The 22,990-nt window shown below is 50.7% G+C and overlaps 3 protein-coding genes across 15 annotated transcripts in view; 2 read left to right on the top strand and 1 right to left on the bottom strand.

Annotated features, from left to right (window-relative positions):
• patj (PATJ crumbs cell polarity complex component) overlaps positions 1-13,233 on the top strand; it is a 58,080-nt gene extending 44,847 nt beyond the window's left edge. For 12 of the 13 annotated variants that reach the window (XM_030372024.1, XM_030372022.1, XM_030372016.1 and 9 more), the window contains 8 exons: positions 1,339-1,425; positions 1,529-1,670; positions 2,341-2,378; positions 2,464-2,586; positions 2,907-3,014; positions 3,237-3,319; positions 3,469-3,592; positions 4,117-6,341. In XM_030372024.1, coding sequence (XP_030227884.1) covers positions 1,339-1,425; positions 1,529-1,670; positions 2,341-2,378; positions 2,464-2,586; positions 2,907-3,014; positions 3,237-3,319; positions 3,469-3,592; positions 4,117-4,263 — 852 coding nt within the window. In that variant the 3' untranslated portion in view covers positions 4,264-6,341. Of the gene's footprint in view, positions 1-1,338; positions 1,426-1,528; positions 1,671-2,340; positions 2,379-2,463; positions 2,587-2,906; positions 3,015-3,236; positions 3,320-3,468; positions 3,593-4,116; positions 6,342-13,174 lie in introns of those variants that run through there. The other variant, XM_030372027.1, reaches the window with a different exon arrangement.
• On the bottom strand, positions 9,394-17,394 carry stx6 (syntaxin 6). Its single transcript, XM_030372028.1, has 8 exons — positions 17,255-17,394; positions 16,301-16,473; positions 15,352-15,446; positions 14,331-14,393; positions 13,670-13,783; positions 13,066-13,172; positions 10,225-10,319; positions 9,394-9,650 (listed from the first exon to the last, which is right to left on the bottom strand). The coding sequence occupies exons 1-8, from the start codon at positions 17,287-17,289 to the stop codon at positions 9,574-9,576; spliced, it is 759 nt and encodes a 252-aa protein (XP_030227888.1). The 5' UTR covers positions 17,290-17,394; the 3' UTR covers positions 9,394-9,573.
• Positions 17,395-20,716: 3,322 nt separating this feature from the next.
• ier5 (immediate early response 5) lies at positions 20,717-22,030 on the top strand. The gene has a single exon (XM_030373327.1). It carries the CDS (start codon positions 20,901-20,903, stop codon positions 21,648-21,650), a length of 750 nt encoding a protein of 249 aa, XP_030229187.1. The 5' UTR covers positions 20,717-20,900; the 3' UTR covers positions 21,651-22,030.
• The last annotated feature ends 960 nt before the right edge of the window (positions 22,031-22,990 follow it).

Genomic DNA, 22,990 nt, shown 5'->3' with positions numbered 1-22,990 from the left:
ACTAAACATATATATACACTAAACATATAGACTAAACATATATAGATAGACTAAACATATATATATACACTAAACATATATAGATAGACTAAACATATATAGATAGAATAAACATATATATATACACTAAACATATATATACACTAAACATATATAGATAGACTAAACATATATATACACTAAACATATAGACTAAACATATATAGATAGACTAAACATATATATACACTAAACATATAGACTAAACATATATATACACTAAACATATATAGATAGACTAAACATATATATACACTAAACATATAGACTAAACATATATAGATAGACTAAACATATATATACACTAAGCATATAGACTAAACATATATAAATAGACTGAACATATATCTACACCAAACATATAGACTAAACATATATATACACTAAACATATATAGATAGACTAAACATATACACTAAACATATAGACTAAACATACGGCCTAAACATATATATACTGTATACACTAAACATATAGACTAAACATAGACTTAACATATATACACTAAACATATACACTAAACATGCATATACACTAAACATATAGACTAAACAATAGACTAAACATATATATAGACTAAACATATCCACTAAACATGTATATACACTAATCATATACACTAAACATATGCACACAAAACATATACACTAAACATATACATACATTCAACATATAGACCAAACATATAGAATAAACAGATACACTAAACATATACACTACACATCTATATATATAGACTAAACATATATATAGACTTAAAATATAGACTAAACATATAGACTGTGTGTGTGTACCAGAGGGTGTGTGTGTGTGTGTGTGTGTGTGTGTGTGTGTGTGTGTGTGTTGCAGTGTACCAGAGGGTGTGTGTGTGTGTGTGTGTGTGTTGCAGTGTACCAGAGGGTGTGTGTGTGTGTGTTGCAGTGTACCAGAGGGTGTGTGTGTGTGTGTTGCAGTGTACCAGAGGGTGTGTGTGTGTGTGTTGCAGTGTACCAGAGGGTGTGTGTGTGCGTTGCAGTGTACCAGAGGGTGTGTGTGTGTGTGTGTGTGTGTGTGTGTGTGTGTGTGTGTGTGTGTGTGTGTTGCAGTGTACCAGAGGGTGTGTGCGTGTGTGTTGCAGTGTACCAGAGGGTGTGTGTGTGCGTTGCAGTGTACCAGAGGGTGTGTGTGTGTGTGTGTGTGTGTGTTGCAGTGTACCAGAGGGTGTGTGTGTGTGTGTGTGTGTGTTGCAGTGTACCAGAGGGTGTGTGTGTGTGCGTTGCAGTGTACCAGAGGGTGTGTGTGTGTGTGTGTGTGTTGCAGTGTACCAGAGGGTGTGTTCATCTGGAGGTGGGACGTCTGAAGGCGGCAACATGGACCCCCTCCAGACAGACGTCCCAGAGTAGCCAGGTGGGGTTTTTTTCTATGTGTGTGTGTGTGTGTGTGTGTGTGTGTGTGTGTGTGTGTGTCACTGTGTGTGTGTGTCACTGTGTTTAAATGTGTTTCCTCTCAGATGGATCAAGATGGAAGCTGCTCAAGTTTTGTGACTCCGCCCCCCCGGGTGGCAAGCCCCGCCCCCTCCCAGGTCCCTGAGGTGACCTCTGACCCTACGGCAAGCATCACCCCCGGCAACATCTCGTCTTCCAACAACACCGGTAGGAGAATGTTCTGATTCACTATGATGTCATGCTGTGATGTCATGATGTGATGTCATGCTGTGATGTCATGCTGTGATGCCACGCTGCAATGTCGGGTTGTGACGTCATGTGGTCATGTGATTTCATGTTGTGATGTCATGTCCTGATTACCCGTTGTGATGTCATGATGTTATGTGATGTCATGTTGTGATGTCATGTTGTGACGTCATGTTGTGATGTCATGTCCTGATGTCATGTCATGATTTCCCGTTGTGATGTTATGTGATGTCATGTTGTGATGTCATGTCGTGATGTCATGTCCTGATGTCATGTCATGATTTCCCGTTGTGATGTCATGATGTTATGTGATGTGATGTTGTGATGTGATGTGATGTTGTGATGTCATGTTGTGATGTCATGTTGTGATGTCATGTTGTGACGTCATGTTGTGATGTGATGTCCTGATGTCATGTCATGATTTCCCGTTGTGATGTCATGATGTTATGTGATGTCATGTTGTGATGTCATGTTGTGACGTCATGTTGTGATGTCATGTCCTGTTGTGATGTCATGATGTTATGTGATGTCATGTTGTGATGTGATGTCATGTTGTGATGTCATGTTGTGATGTCATGTTGTGATGTGATGTCATGTTGTGATGTCATGTTGTGATGTCATGTGTTAACAGTGGGACCCCAGGCTGTCCGGACCGTCCAGATCACGCGGGTAAGGTCATGTGACCCTGAAATGATGTGATTGGCTGAGCTGGACATGTGACCGGGCAGGCAGTGATGTGAGTGGCTGTGTGCAGGGCTCCAGGGACAGTCTGGGCGTGTCCATCGCGGGGGGGCGGGGCAGCCCACTGGGGGACCTCCCCGTCTTCATCGCTATGATCCAAGCTAACGGAGTAGCGGCTAGGAGCCAGCAGCTCAAGGTACACACAAACGCACGCACACACGCACATACATTATAAACAAACACAAATTATACACACACACGCACGTGTGAGCGCGCACACACACACACACACACACAAACCATACATACATACATACATACACACACACATTATACACACGTTATACACACACACACACACACACACACACACGTTATGCACACATACGCACACGTAATAGATACACAAAATAAATAAACACACATAATTATTGACATGTTATGATGTGTGTGTGTGTGTGTGTGTGTGTGTGTGTGTGTGTGTGTGTGTGTGTGTGTGTGTGTGTGTGTGTGGAGGTGGGGGACCGGGTGGTCAGTATTGACGGCGTTCGTCTCGATGGTTTTTCTCACTCTGAGGTCGTCGACCTCCTGAAGAGAGACTCTGACACACCCCTCACCCTGGAGGTAACACACACACACACACACACACACACACACACACACACACACACACACACACACACACACACACACACACAGGTATCCTCTGTTGTGACCACCAAGGTACTCACCTTGAGTGTGTGTGTGTGTGTGTGTGTGTGTGTGTGTGTGTGTGTGTGTGTGTGTGTGTGTGTGTGTGTGTGTGTGTGTGTGTGTGTGTGTGTGTGTGTGTGTGTGTGTGTCCAGGTGGTAGCCGACACTAACATCGGTGCGGTGACCAGTCAGGTGGAGAATCTGTCCAACCTACCAGCGGTCCACGCAGAGCCAGAGTACGCACACGCACAAACACACACACACATGTATATTCTTTGTGTGTGTGGATGTGTCAATGTTGATTGTGTGTGTGTGTGTGTGTGTGTGTGTGTGTGTGTGTGTGTGTGTGTGTGTGTGTGTGTGTGTGTGTGTGTGTGTGTCTCAGGGCCCCGGGCCCCCTAGCCGTGGCCCTGCTGAAGGGTCCCGAGGGTCTGGGCTTCAGCATCGTGGGCGGGTTCAGCAGCCCCCACGGGGACCTGCCCATATACGTCAAGACCGTCTTCAGCAAGGTACGCCTAGCAACCACCGGCCTCGCCTTAGCAACCAGTCCCTTCATCATAGCAACCACTGGCCTCGCCATAGCAACCTCTGGCCTCACCATAGCAACCAGAACCTTCACCATAGCAACCAGAACCTTCACCATAGCAACCAGAACCTTCACCATAGCAACCACTAGCGTTGCCATAGCAACCACTGCTCTTGTCATAGTAACCAGTATCTCCACCATAGCAACAACTACCTTCACCATAGCAACCATTTCCCTTGCCATACTAACCAGTCCCTCCACCATAGTAACCAGTACCGTCACCATAGCATCCACTGCCCTCACCATACCAACCACTGCCCTCGCTATAGCAACCAGTACCTTCTACATAGCAACCAGTACCTTCACCACAGCCACCACTGCTGTCGCCATGTATGATCACAACCAATAAGGTCCAAATATCTCTCTCTCTCTCTCTCTCTCTCTCTCTCTCTCTCTCTCTCTCTCTCGCTCTCTCTCTCTCTCTCTCTCTCTCTCTCTCTCTCTCAGGGGGCGGCTGCCTCGGACGGCCGGCTGCGTCGGGGCGATCAGATCCTGAGTGTGAACGGGGAGAGCTTAGAGCGAGCGACGCACGAGCAGGCGGTCGCTCTCTTAAAGAGACAGAGCGGCACAGTGGTCCTGAGGGTCCTGTCCTAACACACACACACACACACACACACACACACACACACACAGGCGAGCCCATGACCTGCTATCATACCTAGCTAGCTAGCGTAGCCTGCTAGCTAGAGTATCCTGGAGAAAGCTACACTGCCTAGGTAGCTAGCATAACGCGGAGCTTACTGCACTTCTTAGCTAGCTATCGTAGCCTGCCGCTTGCTATAATGCGTAGCTAGCTAGCTGGATGCAGGCTTTAGCTTTGCGTTTTGTTTCCTTTGAGCCTTTAGCTTAGTCTATGGGCAATGCCAGTCATCTCATATGGCGCATTTCCACCGGTGGGTGCGCTTCGGCCCAGCACGCCTCGGCCCAGTAGTGAGGGCGCGTTAGCCCAGCTCCGTCACGGCTCGCGTTCCCACCGCCGACAGCGCCCTTATGGTAGGGCGTTTAAGACGGATGGCGATAGCCGCGGCAGAACCGTAAACATTGTGACATCATAGCAGCCCGACACAGTGTAGCTTGCTAATAAATCCAAGGAAAAATAAGAATGTGCACAATAAACAAAGAGCAACAATGTAGGACGTCCGAGAAGGACCTCAAACTTTTGCGCAACATTTTCTTCAATAAACGAAGCTTTCGCCGTTGTCCAGAAATACCTCGCTGGTACTGTGTTTGTTTGTCATTATCCCCCTGTCGCACGGAAGTGACGATTCTGTCGACCAATCAACGGATGACGTGTGTAGCTCCAACTTGCCGGCACCCTTTCAGGCGTCTCGGAACGGAGGAGTACTGCAAGACGAGTACGGCTCAGTCCGGATCACGCCCACTTTTGGCGGTGGAAATTGCGAACCGTGCCGCACCTTTGCAGACTGAACCGACCCGCACCCTCAGGTGAAACTGCGCCATTAGTGCTGCCTGTTAGCTCTTAGCAGTAAGCCAGGTAGCAGCCCTTTCTGGCTGCATGCGTTACCATGCCAACCAGGCGTCTCCATGGAGATCTACCGATTAACGCCCAGCACGCCTCGGCCCAGCACGCCTCGGCCCAGCACGCCTCGGCCCAGTAGTGAGGGCGCGTTAGCCCAGCTCCGTTACGGCTCGCGTTCCCACCGCCGACAGCGCCCTTATGGTAGGGCGTTTAAGACGGATGGCGATAGCCGCGGCAGCACCGTAAACATTGTGACATCATAGCAGCCCGACACAGTGTAGCTTGCTAATAAATCCAAGGAAAAATAAGAATGTGCACAATAAACAAAGAGCAACAATGTAGGACGTCCGAGAAGGACCTCAAACTTTTGCGCAACATTTTCTTCAATAAACGAAGCTTTCGCCGTTGTCCAGAAATACCTCGCTGGTACTGTGTTTGTTTGTCATTATCCCCCTGTCGCACGGAAGTGACGATTCTGTCGACCAATCAACGGATGACGTGTGTAGCTCCAACTTGCCGGCACCCTTTCAGGCGTCTCGGAACGGAGGAGTACTGCAAGACGAGTACGGCTCAGTCCGGATCACGCCCACTTTTGGCGGTGGAAATTGCGAACCGTGCCGCACCTTTGCAGACTGAACCGACCCGCACCCTCAGGTGAAACTGCGCCATTAGTGCTGCCTGTTAGCTCTTAGCAGTAAGCCAGGTAGCAGCCCTTTCTGGCTGCATGCGTTACCATGCCAACCAGGCGTCTCCATGGAGATCTACCGATTAACGCCCATCTCTAAATAAACGATTAATAAGAGACTTAATGCACAACGCGTCCACAAGGCTTCAGCCGTTACCATGGGGACGAAAACGATCAGTCACTGGCTTCAGCCGTTACCATGGGGACGACAACGATCAGTCAATGGAAAATGAATAATGTTGCCAATGTTTATGTTTTCTTTTTATTGTTAATATTGATAGCAATATCCTCTCTCTCTCTCTGTCTGTCTCTCCCTCTCTCTCCTGATGATGTCGTCTAGCGTGTCTTGCGTGTAACAGAATAACCTCTGACCTCAGGGGGAAGGATTGAGTCTGTGTGTCTAGCTGTGAGACAGACACCTGTTTTTCTGTCTGTCTGTCTGTCTGTTTCTTCCATGAGCTGCTAAAGCTCTGCTAGTGTTTTATTAAAGTCTGAGATAAGCACAAACTGCTTCCTGTCTCCTTCCACCGCCCTCACTGACCTCTGACCCCACTATAAACCTATACCTCCAGCCGCGGCCACTAGGTGGCGCCACACCCCCACAATATAAACTTGTACCTCCAGCCGCGGCCACTAGGTGACGCCACATCCCCACATTATAAACCTGTACCTCCAGCCGCGGCCACTAGGTGGCTCCACACCCCCACACTATAAACCTGTACCTCCAGTCGCGGCCACTAGGTGGTCTGAGGGGGGAGAGGAGCGGGGGGAGAGGGGGATGGAGGAGCAGGTACAGTAGCACACGCTGGGGGGGGCAGGTGGAGGAGCAGACTGGGGGGGGCAGAGCAGACCCACCCCTCAGCGGGCGCCTCCAGGCAACCCCCCCCCCGGGGTCCAGGCACGTAGCCCCCACAGTATTTATATACTATATAATATAGTTGATATTACCACAGTATATATATACTATATAATATAGTTGATATTCCCACACTATATATATACTATATAATATAGTTGATATTACCACAGTATATATATACTATATAATATAGTTGATATTCCCACACTATATATATACTATATAATATAGTTGATATTACCACACTATATATATACTATATAATATAGTTGATATTACCACAGTATATGTATACTATATAATGTAGTTAACTAGTGCTCCTCCTCCAGGGGTCACTAGTGCTCCTCCTCTAGGGGTCACTAGTGCTCTAGGGGTCACTAGTGCTCCTCCTCTAGGGGTCACTAGTGCTCCTCCTCCAGGGGTCACTAGTGCTCCCCCACTAGGGGCCCCCCACCCTGGGGACCCCCTGGCCCCCCACCCTGGACCGTGGCTCCGGCTCGTCCCATCGAGGGCAGTGAGACTGAATAACCAGCAGACCGAGGCGTCTTCACCCTGTTCATGAGGCCTTCAGCTGGTCCCCCCTCGGTGTCCCCCAGACCCTCGGGGGTCCCCCTCCCTAGGTGGACTACAGACGTGTTGTGTTTTTCTTCATCATTTGAACCCCTTGCTGTTGCCTCGTTATGTATTTTAATACAAGACTGATTCATGCATCCTGACGCCCCCTCCTTCAGCCCCTCCCACACCAGTGGAGACCACGCCCCCTTCAGAAAGCCCCTCCCACACCAGGCGAGACCACACTCACGGTGAACTGACATGTTTCAGCTTTTATTGAAATGATTCCCATGTCTGATCCGTGCAGACGGTCAGAGTTCATAGGTCAAGCAGGCTATCAGACAGACATAGGTCGAAGGTCAGCGGGAGGCCCGACCCCTCGTTCATATTTACATGATCAAACCATCGCAGAGACCATGGACGAGGTACCTAGGTACCTGGTCCACCGTCCTGTACCAGAATACAGTCAACACATAGTGTCTTACCAGCATCAAAACAACTCATAACGAACACATAACACTACAGTACCAGAGGAACCACTGGTCCAGAACCACTGGTCCAGGGCTCATTAGGAGGAACCACTGGTCGAGAGCTCATTAGGAGGAACCACTGGTCCAGAACCACTGGTCCAGAGCCACTGGTCCAGAACCACTGGTCCAGGGCTCATTAGGAGGAACCACTGGTGCAGAACCACTGGTCCAGAGCCACTGGTCCAGAACCACTGGTCCAGGGCTCATTGGGAGGAACCACTGGTCCAGAGCTCATTAGGAGGAACCACTGGTCCAGAACCACTGGTCCAGAGCTCATTAGGAGGAACCACTGGTCCAGAGCTCTTTAGCTCTTAGGAGTCCAGGAGGGACTGGGGGTACCAATACCACCTGGACAGGGAGGGGGGGAGGGGGTCCAGGGGGGAGGGGGTCCATAATGGTCGATCCTCTTCAGTCGTGGTTCCCCGCCACTCCCCCTGTTCATCAGTAAACTTCAAACGCACCACAAACAGAAGAGAGGGGGAGGGGGGAGTGTGTGTGTGTGGGGGGGGGGGGGGGGGGAGTCCTGGGGAGGTCCTGGGGAGGTCCTCTCTCTCCTTGTATGTCCCAGTGTCTCCAGTCCGTCAAGGACCGTTACCGTGTTGACGTTAGGGCAGACAGAGGAGACATTAAAACAATAAAACATCAACCAGAGGGTTGGAATAACTGGACCAGGAGAGACAAGGAGAAACCAGGAGAGACCAGGAGAGACTGAGAGACAAGGAGTGACCAGGAGAGACAGAGAGACCAGGAGAGACCAGGAGAGACTGAGAGACCAGGAGAGACTGAGACAGACCGGGAGAGACTGAGAGACCAGGAGAGACTGAGAGAGACCAGGAGAGACCATGAGAGACTGAGAGACCAGGAGAGACCAGGAGAGACTGAGAGAGACCAGGAGAGACCAGGAGAGACTGAGAGACCAGGAGAGACCGAGAGAGACCAGGAGAGACCAGGAGAGACTGAGAGACCAGGAGAGACAGAGAGACCATGAGAGACTGAGAGACCGGGAGAGACCAGGAGAGACTGAGAAACAAGGAGAGACGGAGAGACCAGGAGAGACCAGGAGAGACAGAGACCAGGAGAGACTGAGAGACCGGGAGAGACTGAGAGAGACCAGGAGAGATGGAGAGACCAGGAGAGACTGAGAGACCGGGAGAAACTGAGAGACCCGGAGAGACCAGGAGAGACTGAGAGACCAGGAGAGACTGAGAGAGACCATGAGGGACCAGCAGAGACTGAGAGACCGGGAGAGACTGAGAGACCAGGAGAGACCAGGAGAGACTGAGAGAGACGGAGACACCAGGAGAGACAAGTCAAGTCTAATCAGTCACAACAGAGCAAGAGAGTCTAGTAGAGTCTGGACCGGACCACTAGAGACCAGTACAGACTAGACCAGACCAGGTCCAGGTCTCTAGGGGGTCCGGGGGGGTCCGGGTCTCTAGGGGGTCCGGGTCTCTAGGGGGTCCGGGTCTCTAGGGGGTCCGGGTCTCTAGGGGGTCCTGGGGGGTCCAGGTCTCTAGGGGGTCCGGGTCTCTAGGGGGTCTGGGTCTCTAGGGGGTCCGGGTCTCTCGGGGGTCTGGGTCTCTAGGGGGTCCGGGTCTCTAGGGGGTCCGGGTCTCTAGGGGGTCCGAGGTCTCTAGGGGGTCCGGGTCTCTAGGGGGTCTGGGTCTCTAGGGGGTCTGGGTCTCTCGGGGGTCCGGGTCTCTCGGGGGTCTGGGTCTCTAGGGGGTCCGGGTCTCTAGGGGGTCCGGGTCTTGGGTCTCCTGGCTGAGCGGAGACTGTCTTGTGATGAAGAGGAGGATCAGAGGATGAAGAACAGCATCAGGACCACCAGGAGGATGAGGAGCAGGGCCCCGATCGCACACCACTGGCGCCGGTCTGCAACACACGCACAACACGTCAACACACCACCCACAACACATCAACGCACAACAGGTCAACACAACATGGTCAACACACCACGCACAACACGTCAACACAACACGTCAACACACCACGTCAACACACCACCCACAACACATCAACGCACAACAGGTCAACACAACACGTCAACACAACACGTTAACACAACACGCACACACACACACTATACAGAACATAAGAAATACCATTAGAATGAGACGCATACAGTAAGGAATACTACCAAAGTAGTGCTATAGTAGTAATACTGCACACAGAGTAAGTAATACTACCGTAGCATTATAGTAGTACTATACTAGTCATACTAGTTATACTACTATAATACTACTATGGTAGTATTACTAACTGTATGTGTACAGTAATACTATGGTGATATTACTTACTGTATGCATACATTAATACTACTAAATGTAGTACTATAGTATGATTACTGTACACATACAGTAATACTACTATAATAATACTACGGTAGTATAACGTACTGTATGTGTACAGTAATACTAGTACTCCTGCTGTACTCGGGGAGCCGTACCGCTGGTCATGTGGGACACCTTCGCCAGCTTCTTCATCACGTTGTCCAGCTTGGAGTGCGTGTTGTCGACCTCGTGGGTGAAGTCATCCAGCATGCTAGCACAACAACACAACAACACAACCTTAACACAACAACACAACACAACCAGCTCACTGTGCACAACACAACCTCAGCTCACTGTGCACAACACAACAACACAACCTTAACACAACAACAAGCTCACTGTGCACAACACAACAACACAACAACCTTAGCTCACTGTGCACAACACAACAACACAACACAACCGTAGCTCACTGTGCACAACACAACACAACCGTAGCTCACTGTGCACAACACAACAACACAACCGTAGCTCACTGTGCACAACACAACAACACAACCGTAGCTCACTGTGCACAACACAACAACACAACCTTAGCTCACTGCGCACAACACAACAACACAACCAGCTCACTGCGCACAACACAACAACACAACCGTAGCTCACTGCACAACAGAACCAGCTCACAACACAACAACACAACCAGCTCACTGCGCACAACACAACAGCACAACCTTAGCTCACAGCGCACAATACAACCGTAGCTCACTGCACAACACAACCAGCTCACCGCGCACAACAACACAACCTGAGCTCACTGCCACAACACACAACACACCCTTAGCTCACTGCGCACATGACAACAACACACTCTTAGCTCACTGCGCACAACAACATAACCTGAGCTCACTGCCACAACACACAACACAACCTTAGCTCACTGCGCACAACAACATAACCTGAGCTCACTGCCACAACACACAACACACAACCTTAGCTCACTGCGCACAACACAACCAGCTCACTGCACACAACACAAACAGCTCACTGCGCACAACACAACAACACAACCTCAGCTCACTGCTCACAACAACACAACCTCAGCTCACTGCTCACAACAACACAACACACCTCAGCTCACTGCTCACAACAACACAACACACCTCAGCACACTGCTCACAACAACACAACCGTAGCTCACTGCAGACAACAACACAACACACCTCAGCTTACACCAACACAACACCTCAGATTGATCAACCTCGATGTACTTTGATTCTCTGAATGAAGTGGTCTAAACACTTATAATTTGTTGAATATTCCTGAGCATCCTTCGTAGTATTTTTGTATTCAATTCATGAGAGGTGACCCTTTTTGCTTATTTTTAGTGTCCTCATTTCCACAGTTAATAGTTAATTTCATCTTGAATATTCTTGAGCATCTTTAATTTATGTATGGAGCATATTTTAGCCATATTTAACTTTTCTGAGATTCCTCACATGAACACCTTTACACATTATGGAGTTCATCCATACGAATTTGAGTGTGTAATAAGAACAAATAAAATGCTCTGAAACTTTTCTGTTTAATTGCAATGCATCAAATATTGTTTAATTGCAATGTAGTATATTAGATCTACAAGTGGGTGAAAAACTGCTCAGTTAAAATGTATCTTCAGTGATGGTCAGTATAGTAATGTCACTAACAGGGAAACACTCGCTATGGGAACGGGGGCAACAAAACTCAATCTGGCCTAGGGCTCCCAAAGGGCTCGAGCCGGCACTGCAAAACCTCAGTTCACTGCCACAACACAACAAACCTCACTGCCACAACACAACAAACCTCACTGCCACAACACAACAAACCTCACTGCCACAACACAACAAACCTCACTGCCACAACACAACACACCTCAGCTCGCTAAAGATACACAATGAGTGAGTCAGAGGTGAGAAGGTGAGGGGTGAGAGGTTGAAGAGTAAGAGGGTGAGGTGAGAGAGGTTGAGGAGTGAGGGTGAGGAGTGAGAGGCTGGGGAGTGAGAGGGTGGGGAGAGAGAGGGTGAGGGAGAGGTTGAGGAGTGAGAGGCTGAGGAGTGAGAGGCTGAGGAGTGAGAGGGTGAGGAGTGAGGGGGTGAGGAGTGAGGGGGTGGGGAGTGAGAGGGTGGGGAGAGAGAGGGTGAGGGGTGAGAGGCTGAGGAGTGAGAGGCTGAGGAGTGAGAGGGTGAGGAGTGAGAGGGTGAGGAGTGAGAGGCTCAGGAGTGAGAGGGTGAGGGGTGAGAGGGTGAGGGGTGAGAGGCTGGGGAGTGAGAGGGTGGGGAGTGAGAGGGTGAGAGGGTGAGGAGTGAGAGGCTGGGGAGTGAGAGGGTGAGGGGTGAGAGGGTGAGGAGTGAGAGGCTGGGGAGTTAGAGGGTGGGGGGAGTGAGAGGGTGGGGAGAGAGAGGGTGAGGGGTGAGAGGGTGAGGGGTGAGAGGCTAAGGAGTGAGAGGCTCAGGAGTGAGAGGGTGAGGGGTGAGAGGGTGAGGAGTGAGAGGGTGGGGAGTGAGAGGGTGGGGAGAGAGAGGGTGAGGGGTGAGAGGCTGGGGAGTGAGAGGGTGAGGGGTGAGAGGGTGAGGAGTGAGAGGCTGGGGAGTGAGAGGGTGCGGGGAGTTAGAGGGTGGGGAGAGAGAGGGTGAGGGGTGAGAGGCTGAGGAGTGAGAGGCTCAGGAGTGAGAGGGTGAGGGTTGAGAGGGTGAGGAGTGAGAGGGTGGGGAATGAGAGGGTGGGGAGAGAGAGGGTGAGGGGTGAGAGGCTGAGGAGTGAGAGGCTGAGGAGTGAGAGGGTGAGGAGTGAGAGGGTGAGAGGCTGAGGAGTGAGAGGCTGAGGAGTGAGAGGGTGAGGAGTGAGAGGCTCAGGAGTGAGAGGGTGAGGAGTGAGAGGGTGAGGGGTGAGAGGGTGAGGAGTGAGAGGCTGGGGAGTGAGAGGCTGGGGAGTGAGAGGGTGGGGAGAGAGAGGGTGAGGGGTGAGAGGTCGAGCCGTACACTGCCTGCTCGTCCAGCTCCAGGCCGATCCGCTCCGACATGTTCTTCAGGACCCCGATGGTCCCTGAGACCAGCTCCAGCTGCTGGTCCTGCTGCTCCGCCATCAGCTACACACACACACACACACACACACACACACACACACACACACACACACACACACACACACACACACACACACACACACACACACACACACACACACACACACACACACACTTTATATTAAAATACTAACAAATAGAAACATGTGTGCGTGTGTGTATGTGTTTCTGTGTTTGTGTGTATGCTTGCGTGCGTGTGTCTGTGAGTGCGTGTGCGTACCTGCTGCTGTGCGTGCGTGCGTGCGTGCCCACCTGCTGCTGTGCGTGCGTGCGTGCCCACCTGCTGCTGTGCGTGCGTGCGTGCGTGCCCACCTGCTGCTGTGAGTGCGTGCGTGCGTGCGTGCGTGCATGCGTGCATGCGTGCATGCGTGCGTGCGTGCCCACCTGCTGCTGTGAGTGCGTGCGTGCGTGCGTGCGTGCGTGCGTGCCCACCTGCTGCTGTGAGTGCGTGCGTGCGTGCGTGCGTGCGTGCGTGCGTGCGTGCGTGCGTGCGTGCCCACCTGCTGCTGTGAGTGCTGCTCCTCTATGAACAGGCTGTTGGCCGTCTGCAGCTGCTGGTCCAGTCTGGTGTAGCGGTCCCCGCCCGGACCCCCGCCCGGACCCCCGCCCGGCCCCTGGAACACAGCCCACCGCTGACCTCTCACCCCTGACCAGTATCAGCCCAGTATTACCCCACTGGAACCAGTATAATCTCAGTATTACCGGTATACCAGTTTAACCAGTATAATCCCAGTGTACCCAGTAGAATCCCAGTATAATCCCAGTGAAACCAGTATAATCCCAGTTAAACCAGTATAATCCCAGTATAATCCCAGTGAAACCAGTATAATCCCAGTTAAACCAGTATAATCCCAGTGTAACCAGTATAACCCCAGTATAATCCCAGTGTAACCAGTATGATCCCAGTTCAACCAGTATCATTCCATTGTTACCAGTAAAACCCCAGTACAATCCCAGTATAACAAGTTTAATCCCAGTTTAACCAGTAGAATCCCAGTCTAACCAGCATAATCAAGGTTTATAATCCCAGTGTAACCAATATAATCTCAGTGAAACCAGTACAACCCCAGTGTAACCAGTATTATCTCAGTATATCCCAGTGTAACCAGTATAATCTCGGTACAATCCCAGTGGAACCAGTATAACCCCATTGTTTCATACCTGTCTGTTGTTCTTGTCAGGGATGGACAAGGTGGCCGGACTGGACATCTGCTCCTTCATCTCCTAGAGACAAAGACAGCCTGTCACCTAGACTAGCTAACAGCTAGCCTACCTAATAGCCTGTCAACTAGCCTGATTAACAGCTAGCCTACCTGAAAGCTAACAGCTAGCCTACCTAACAACTAGCCTACCTAAAAGTTAACAGCTAGCCTACGTAATAGCCTGTCAGCTAGCCTACCTAATAGCCTGTCAGCTAGCCTAGTTTACAGCTAGGCTACCTAAAAGCTAACAGCTAGCCTACCTAACAGCTAGCCCACGTAACAGCATGTCAACTAGCCTAGCTAACAGCCAGCCTAGCTAACAGCCAACCATTCTTCTCATTTAATCTTAAATTAACGGCTGTCAGCTCTACAGTACGGACAGCATGATGCATGTATGCACTGCTCACTACAGGGGGGGCAGGGCAGGGTGAGAACCCTCTAGGAGGGACCTCTACTGAGGCCTGTTCTACCTCCTGACCTCTGACCCCTGACCTTTGACCCCTGAGGCCTGTTCTACCTCCTGACCTCTGAGGCCTGTTCTACCTCCTGACCCCTGTTCTACCTCCTAACCTCTGACCCCTGTTCTACCTCCTGACCTCTGACCCCTGTTCTACCTCCTGACCCCTGAGGCCTGTTCTACCTCCTAACCTCTGACCCCTGTTCTACCTCCTGACCCCTGAGGCCGGTCATACCCCCTGACCTCTGACCCCTGAGGCCGGTCCTACCCCCTGACCCCTGAGGCCGGTCCTACCCCCTGACCTCTGACCCCTGTTCTACCTCCTGACCCCTGAGGCCGGTCCTACCCCCTGACCTCTGACCCCTGAGGCCGGTCCTACCCCCTGACCCCTGAGGCTGGTCCTACACCCTGACCCCTGAGGCCAGTCCTACCCCCTGACCCCTGAGGCCGGTCCTACCTCCTGACCCCTGAGGCCGGTCCTACCCCCTGACCCCTGACCCCTACCCCCCGAGGCCGGTCCTACCTGGACCTCCTTCCGGGTGGCGCTGATGAAGGCCTTCCTCTTGGCGAGCTCCGGAGCGTCCAGGTTGAACTTCTTCGGGTTGGACTCAACGATACGTGACCTCGTTAAGAAACCCTCCACAGAGTGAGCCATTCACCCCTTCACCATCACCACTTCACCATCACACCACTACCACTTCACCATCACACCACTACCACTTTACCACTTCACCATCACCACTTCACCATCACACCACTACCACTTTACCACTTCACCACTTCACCACTACCACTTCACCATCACACCACTACCACTTTACCACTTCACCATCACACCACTACCACTTTACCACTTCACCATCACCACTTCACCATCACACCACTACCACTTTACCACTTCACCACTTCACCATCACCACTTCACCATCACACCACTACCACTTCACCATCACACCACTACCACTTCACCCCTTCACCATCACCACTTCACCATCACACCACTACCACTTCACCATCACACCACTACCACTTCACCATCACACCACTACCACTTTACCACTTCACCACTTCACCATCACCACTTCACCATCACACCACTACCACTTCACCATCACACCACTACCACTTCACCATCACACCACTACCACTTCACCACTTCACCATCACCACTTCACCATCACACCATCACCACTTCACCATCACACCACTACCACTTCACCATCACCACTTCACCATCACACCACTACCACTTCACCATCACACCACTACCACTTCACCATCACACCACTACCACTTCACCACTTCACCACTTCACCATCACACCACTACCACTTCACCACTACACCATCACCAATTCACCCCTTCATCACTTCATCACCCATGGGGTGTGTGTGTGTGTGTGTGTGTGTGTGTGTGTGTGTGTGTGTGTGTGTGTGTGTGTGTGTGTGTGTGTGTGTGTGTGGGGAGGATATCGATGGTCTCGTCGAGGTCCTCCAGGTCCCACTCGATGGACCTCAGGCTGTTCCTCAGCTCATTGGTCGTCCACTCCGCCTCCTCCCGGGAGGCCCCGCCCCCAGGCGCCCGCAGCAGCTCGCCCCATCGCAGGTGGAGCCCCTGGGCTGACAGCACCGCCTTCTGCACCTCCCTGAGTCACAACACACCCTCACCCCGTCACAACACACCCTCACCCCGTCACAACACACCCTCACCCTGTCACCCTAACCCTGTCACAACACACTCATCACCCTGTTACCCTAACCCTGTCACAACACACTCATCACCCCGTCACAACACACTGTCACCCTGTCACCCTAACCCTGTCACCACACACCCCTCAATCTGTCACCCTAACCCTGTCACAACACAACGTCACCCTGTCACTCTAACCCTGTCACAACACACTCCTCACCCTGTCAACTTACCCCGTCACAACACACCCCTCACCCTAACCCCGTCACAACACACATCACCCTGTCACCCAAACCCTGTCGCAACACACCATCACCCTGTCACCCTAACCCCGTCACAACACACTCCTCACCCTGTCACCCTCCCCGTCACAACACACTCCTCATCCTGTCACCCGGCCGGTCACAACACACTCATCACCCTGTCACCCTCATCCCGTCACAACACAACGTCATCACCATGTCACAACACGCTGTCAGGCTCCTCACCCCATCATAAGAGGGGATCACACAGTCACAAGTCATATCTGTATATATTGTTAAGTATTGTAATCAATTAATCAATTATCTGATGACGCGCTTCGTGCTGATTGGTTTAGACCAACCCGTCATTTAATCCTCATTGTTCTGTAGCATGTAGCTTGTTAGCTTAGCCTCTGGGCTAGCGGTGCCGCGGGTCAGATTGTATTGAAACGACTTCCTGTCCTAGATGACACGTCCGCAGTAGAGCTTTCTTACCCCTTGACCACGAAAAACGGATCCTCCATGGACATGTTGAGGAAGAGAAGAGGAGACCAAGCGCGGTGTTGTTTACATGTGGAAACCGGAAACCAGGCGCTGCGTCACTCCGACACTTCCGGCTCGGGTTTCTATCGCAGCGACGACAGCGGAGATGACTTCCTATTAGTTCCGTAGCGCGCATGCGCACACGCCCGCCTACCCCCCCCCTACACACACGCACACAATCCCACCCCCACACACACACACACACAACCCCACACACACACGCACACACACACACACACACACACACACACACACACACACACACACACACACACACACACACACACACACACACACACAAACACTTAGGTTGGAATATATTATTACATGTAAGATAAATATCTTATATCTGTTCTCCTTTTCAACATTTAGCTTTTCTAGGCGGGATCTTTACAAAATCGTTCCCATGGTGAATCCCGCTGCCAGATATGACGCAATACCCGAATCCCATAGTAGGGCGTTCCCTTAAAGGGGATTGCATTATAAAGACAGGCATTCCCTGTGTGTCCCTTAAAGGGGAAGTGCATCATAAAGACAGTGTGTATTTGATACATTAATAACATTATATCATAACTACAATAACACTATTATGCTTTATTGTGATCTGTAAATGGTGTACATTGTGATACAGCTGAACAGAGAGCGAGAAATGTAGACACTGAATTTATCCATACTGTATCTGGCATCAACCATACTGTATCTGACATCAGCCATACTGTATCAGACATCTGACATCAACCATACTGTATCTGACATCAACCATACTGTATCTGACATCAACCATACTGTATCTGACATCAGCCATACTGTATCTGACATCAGCCATACTGTATCTGACATAATAATAATAATAATAATAATAATAATAATAATAATAATAATAATAATAATAATAATAATAATACATTTTATTTATAATGCACTTTATATTCAAGAATCTCAAAGTGCTTCAGAGAAAAAAATACCAAAAAAACTATTAAAAAGGGGGAACCTCAAAGAAAGTTTAGCTAAATGCTCTTTTAAAGAGATGGGTTTTGAGGTTCCGTTTAAAAAGAGCTGTAGTCTGTGGAGCCCTCAGGTGGTCAGGGAGGGCGTTCCATAGTCTAGGGGCAGCAGCAGAAAAGGCCCGATCACCCATGGTGCACAGCTTCTTATGTCGGGTTTGGAGGGTGTGAGTGGATCCTGAACGGAGTGTACGTGAGTTTGTCGGGGGGGTGAGGAGTTCCTGAAGGTAGAGGGGGGCAAGTCCGTGAAGGCACTGGTGGGTGAGGAGGGAGACCTTGTACTCAATTCTGAGTGGGACAGGGAGCCAGTGCAGTGATTTCAGGATGGGGGTGATGTGGTCATGCTTGCGCACCCTCATCAGGACCCTGGCAGCACTGTTTTGAATGTATTGGAGCCTCTGGATGCTCTTGCCAGGGATCCCAATGAGGAGTGCATTGCAGTAGTCCAACCTGGAGGAGACAAAGGCATGGACGAGCTTCTCTGCATCAGCCAGGGTGAGTGATTGGCGGAGTTTGGCGATGTTCCTGAGGTGGTATAAAGCTGTCTTACAGAGGTGTTTGATGTGGGTGTCAAAATTAAGTTGTGGGTCCATTTTAACACCGAGGTTGGTGACGGATGTGGAAAGGGGGATGTTTTTGCCAGAGAAGGTGATATTGGTGATGGTGGGGGAGCGGAGCTGATGTGGCGTGCCAACAAGGATGGCTTCCGTTTTATGGCTGTTAAGTTGTAGGAAGTTGAGCTTCATCCACGCCTCTATCTCCTCCAGGCAGGTGGTCAGTGTGGATGTTGGCAGAGGGGCAGAAGAAGTGGGGGTTGTCCTGATGTAGAGCTGTGTATCATCAGCATAGCAGTGGTAAGACAAGCCATGCCTGCTAATGACACTACCCAGGGGGAGCATGTACAGTGAGAACAGTGTGGGGCCCAACACCGAGCCCTGGGGGACACCGCAGGTGACGTTGTTGGTGTGTGATTTTGCTTTGCCCAGGGCAACGTGCTCAGTTCTGTCAGTGAGGTACGAGGTGAACCAGTTCTTTACATTTCCTGATAGTCCAATGGTGTATTGCAGGCGGTGAAGGAGAATATTGTGGTCAACCGTATCAAAAGCAGCTGTTAAGTCCAGGAGGATGAGGAGAGATGGGGAGCCGGTGTCTGCTGCCATCAGGAGGTCATTTGTGACCCTGACCAAGGCTGTTTCTGTACTGTGGCCATAGCGGAAACCAGACTGGAATTTTTCAAACAAGTGATGTTGTATGAGGTGATCCTGGAGTTGTGCTGCAACTGTTTTTTCCAGAACTTTTGACAGAAATGGGAGATTTGAGATGGCCATACACACATCAGATACACATCAGCCATACTGTATCTGACATCAGCCATACTGTATCTGACATCAACCATACTGTATCTGACATCAACCATACTGTATCTGACATCAGCCATACTGTATCTGACATCAGCCATACTGTATTTGACATCAACCATACTGTATCTGACATCAGCCATACTGTATCTGACATCAATAATTCGATATTTGACATAAATTATACTATAGCTTACTAGCATTTATCTTTATCCTATCCTAGGTATATATTATATATATAGATATGCTGCACTCCAGCACACCACAGCTATATATATATATATATATATATATATATATATATATATATATATATATATATATATATATAGCTGTGGTGTGCTGGAGTGCAGCATATCTAAAAGGACTCATCAAGGCGGGACCAGGACCAGGACCAGGACCAGGCCCTGTGGACCAGGCCCTGTGGACCAGGACCAGGACCAGGCCCTGTGGACCAGGACCAGGACCAGGACCTGGACCAGGACCAGGCCCTTCGGAGAGCGTCCTAGCGTCTCCTCTGCCCACGAGGACAGAGGATCTGCTTCAGCAACCGGACCCCCCCCCCAGGAACCCCACCCTCAGACTGGACCCCCCCCCCCAGGGGCCCCACCCTCAGACTGGACCCCCCCTCCCTGGGTGGGGGCGGGGCCCCGGGCCGACCCACCGCCCCCCTCAGCCCTGCCCACCACACCCTGTGGACCCCACCCATGGAGACATTAGCTTAGAGCATTCTTCTTGTATATTATTATTTTCCTCCATTTATATTTTTTGCATTTTGAATTTGGTATCTTTGCAAATTTATACTTTGTATTAACTTATTTAAATTATATTTGTAACGTGGTGTTTGCCATTTGCTATAAGTTTCTATCTATCAGTCTATCTTACTACCATATCTTATCTTACTATATCTGTGTCTGTATTTAAATACTGAGTCACGTGTCCCTCAGGGGTGCTGTCATTGGCCGGCCCGGAAATGGCGGGGTAGATTTCAAGCTGGGCTCAGCTTCCTATTGGCTGTCGGAGCTCCCACGTGTCACTATATAGTAGCCTTATAAATAGAAGAGTCCTCACTCCAGCCGCCGTAGACGGAACAACAACAACGACGACACCGCCGGCCTCGGTACATCCGGACTATTAACGGATAGCTAGTCCCTCCCTCATTACCGACCACAACACGGACTGTACGAGACCTACCGACCGGAAGTACGGAAACAAAGACTCCTGGGTCTGGGTCCGATGGAGTACAGGGTGGAGGCGCACCGGGTCATGAGCCTCTCGCTCGGGAAGATCTACACCTCGCGCGTGCAGCGCGGCGGCGTCAAGCTGCACCGGAACTTGCTCGTGTCCCTCGTGCTGCGCTCCGCGCGCCACGTCTACCTCAGCGAATACTACGAGTGGGCGCGCGCGGAGGCGGCGGGGGGATACGGGGACCCGGATCAGGGAGACCACCACCCGGACCCAGCTCCACCGGAGACCCCGCAGACCAGAGCAGCCGGGGGGGAGGAGGACGACAGCCCCAGCGAGGACCTCGAGGCGACGCGCGCTTTGCTCGCGCTGGACGGGTTCTCTCTCGCGCAGGAGACGGATGTGAAAGAGGCCTGCAGCACCCCCGCGCGAAAGAGGCGGAGCGCCGAGGCCTCGGACGGACCCGCGAAAAGGACCCGCCGCGCCTCCGCGACCTGCCCGCCGGGGGAGGAGAGCCAGGGGACCGGACCGATCTCTGAGGGCCCCGGGACCGAGGGCACGGTCACCGGGATGATCTCCGAGGGCCCCGGGACCGAAGGGACGGTCACCGAGATGATCTCCGAGAGCCCCGGGACCGAGGGGACGGTCACCGGGCTGATCTCCGTGTTCGGCTCGAGCTTCTCTGGTCTGCTGAGTAAGGACGCGGCGGCTCGAGACGAGGCGGGAGAGGAGAAGGTGCGCCGTGAGCCGCGGCTGCGCAGCATGGCGCCTCCCTGGTCTCCCGCCATAGCGGCCTTCTAGACCCTCGTCCCGCTCGAGGGGGGTTTGGTTCGAGTCTCGCAGGGACCGGCGGGTCTACAGGACAGACCGGAACAGGTCCGAGGAACACGGAAGTGTTCGGACCACGTGGCCGCCCAGAGCCGCCGTTAGGCGGCAGGTGGTCCCGGGAGGAGCTCCCGGTACCGGAGCTGGGTTCCGGTGGTCCCAGGGGGTCGTCCGTCGCACCGGGACGGAATGCCGTGTGGTCGTCCGGTGACGTCATTTGTTGACGTGGATGATCGCTCTTTGTTTGGGTTCAGACCGCTTGTGATGTTGTCGTGTATATATGACTTCCGACGTGACGCTCTTTGGTGCTAAGCACGTGATGTAAACAATAACAATAAAGTATTTATTCTACTCTATTGTGCTCTGGTTCTCTACTCTGGTCCTCTACTGATTCCCCGCCCCCCCGGGGTCCTAGTTGGCGCGGACCGCTTCTTGGAACCATCAGAACATACACTGTGTAGTGTGTACTATAGCAGTACTGTGTGTATTATACTAATTCTGTAGCAGTACTGTGTATTATCCTAGTACTATAGCAGTACTGTGTATTATACTAGTACTATAACAGTACTGTGCATTATACTAGAACTAAAGCAGTACTGTGTGTATTATATTAGTGCTATAGCAGTACTGTGTGTATTCTACTAGTACTGTATATTATACTAGTACTATATAGCAGTACTGTGTATTATACTAGTAATATATACCAGTGCTGTGTGTATAATACTAGAACTATATCAGTACAGTGTACTATACTATTACTAACAGTACTGTGTGTATTATAGCAGTACTGTGTGTATTATACTAGAACTATAGCAGTACTGTGTATTATACCATTCCTAACTAATGCTTATTATACTAGTACTATATCAGTACTGTGTGTATTATATTATACTAGCACTATAGCAGTACTGTGTGTATTATACTGGTACTATAGCAGTACTTTGTGTATTATACTAGCAGTATAGCAGTACTGTGTGTATTATACTAGTACTATAGCAGTACTTTGTGTATTATACTAGCAGTACAGCAGTACTGTGTGTATTATACTAGCAGTATAGCAGTACTGTGTGTATTATACTAGCACTATAGCAGTACTGTGTGTATTATACTGGTACGATAGCAGTACTTTGTGTATTATACTAGCAGTATAGCAGTACTGTGTGTATTATACTAGCACTATAGCAGTACTGTGTGTATTATACTGGTACTATAGCAGTACTGTATGTATTATACTGGTACTATAGCAGTACTGTGTGTATTATACTAGCAGTATAGCAGTACTGTGTGTATTATACTAGCACTATAGCAGTACTGTG

Source organism: Gadus morhua, chromosome 12 (genome assembly GCF_902167405.1).
Source record: "Gadus morhua chromosome 12, gadMor3.0, whole genome shotgun sequence".
NCBI lineage: Eukaryota > Metazoa > Chordata > Actinopteri > Gadiformes > Gadidae > Gadus > Gadus morhua.
This window is presented reverse-complemented; position numbering and strand designations above follow the sequence as displayed.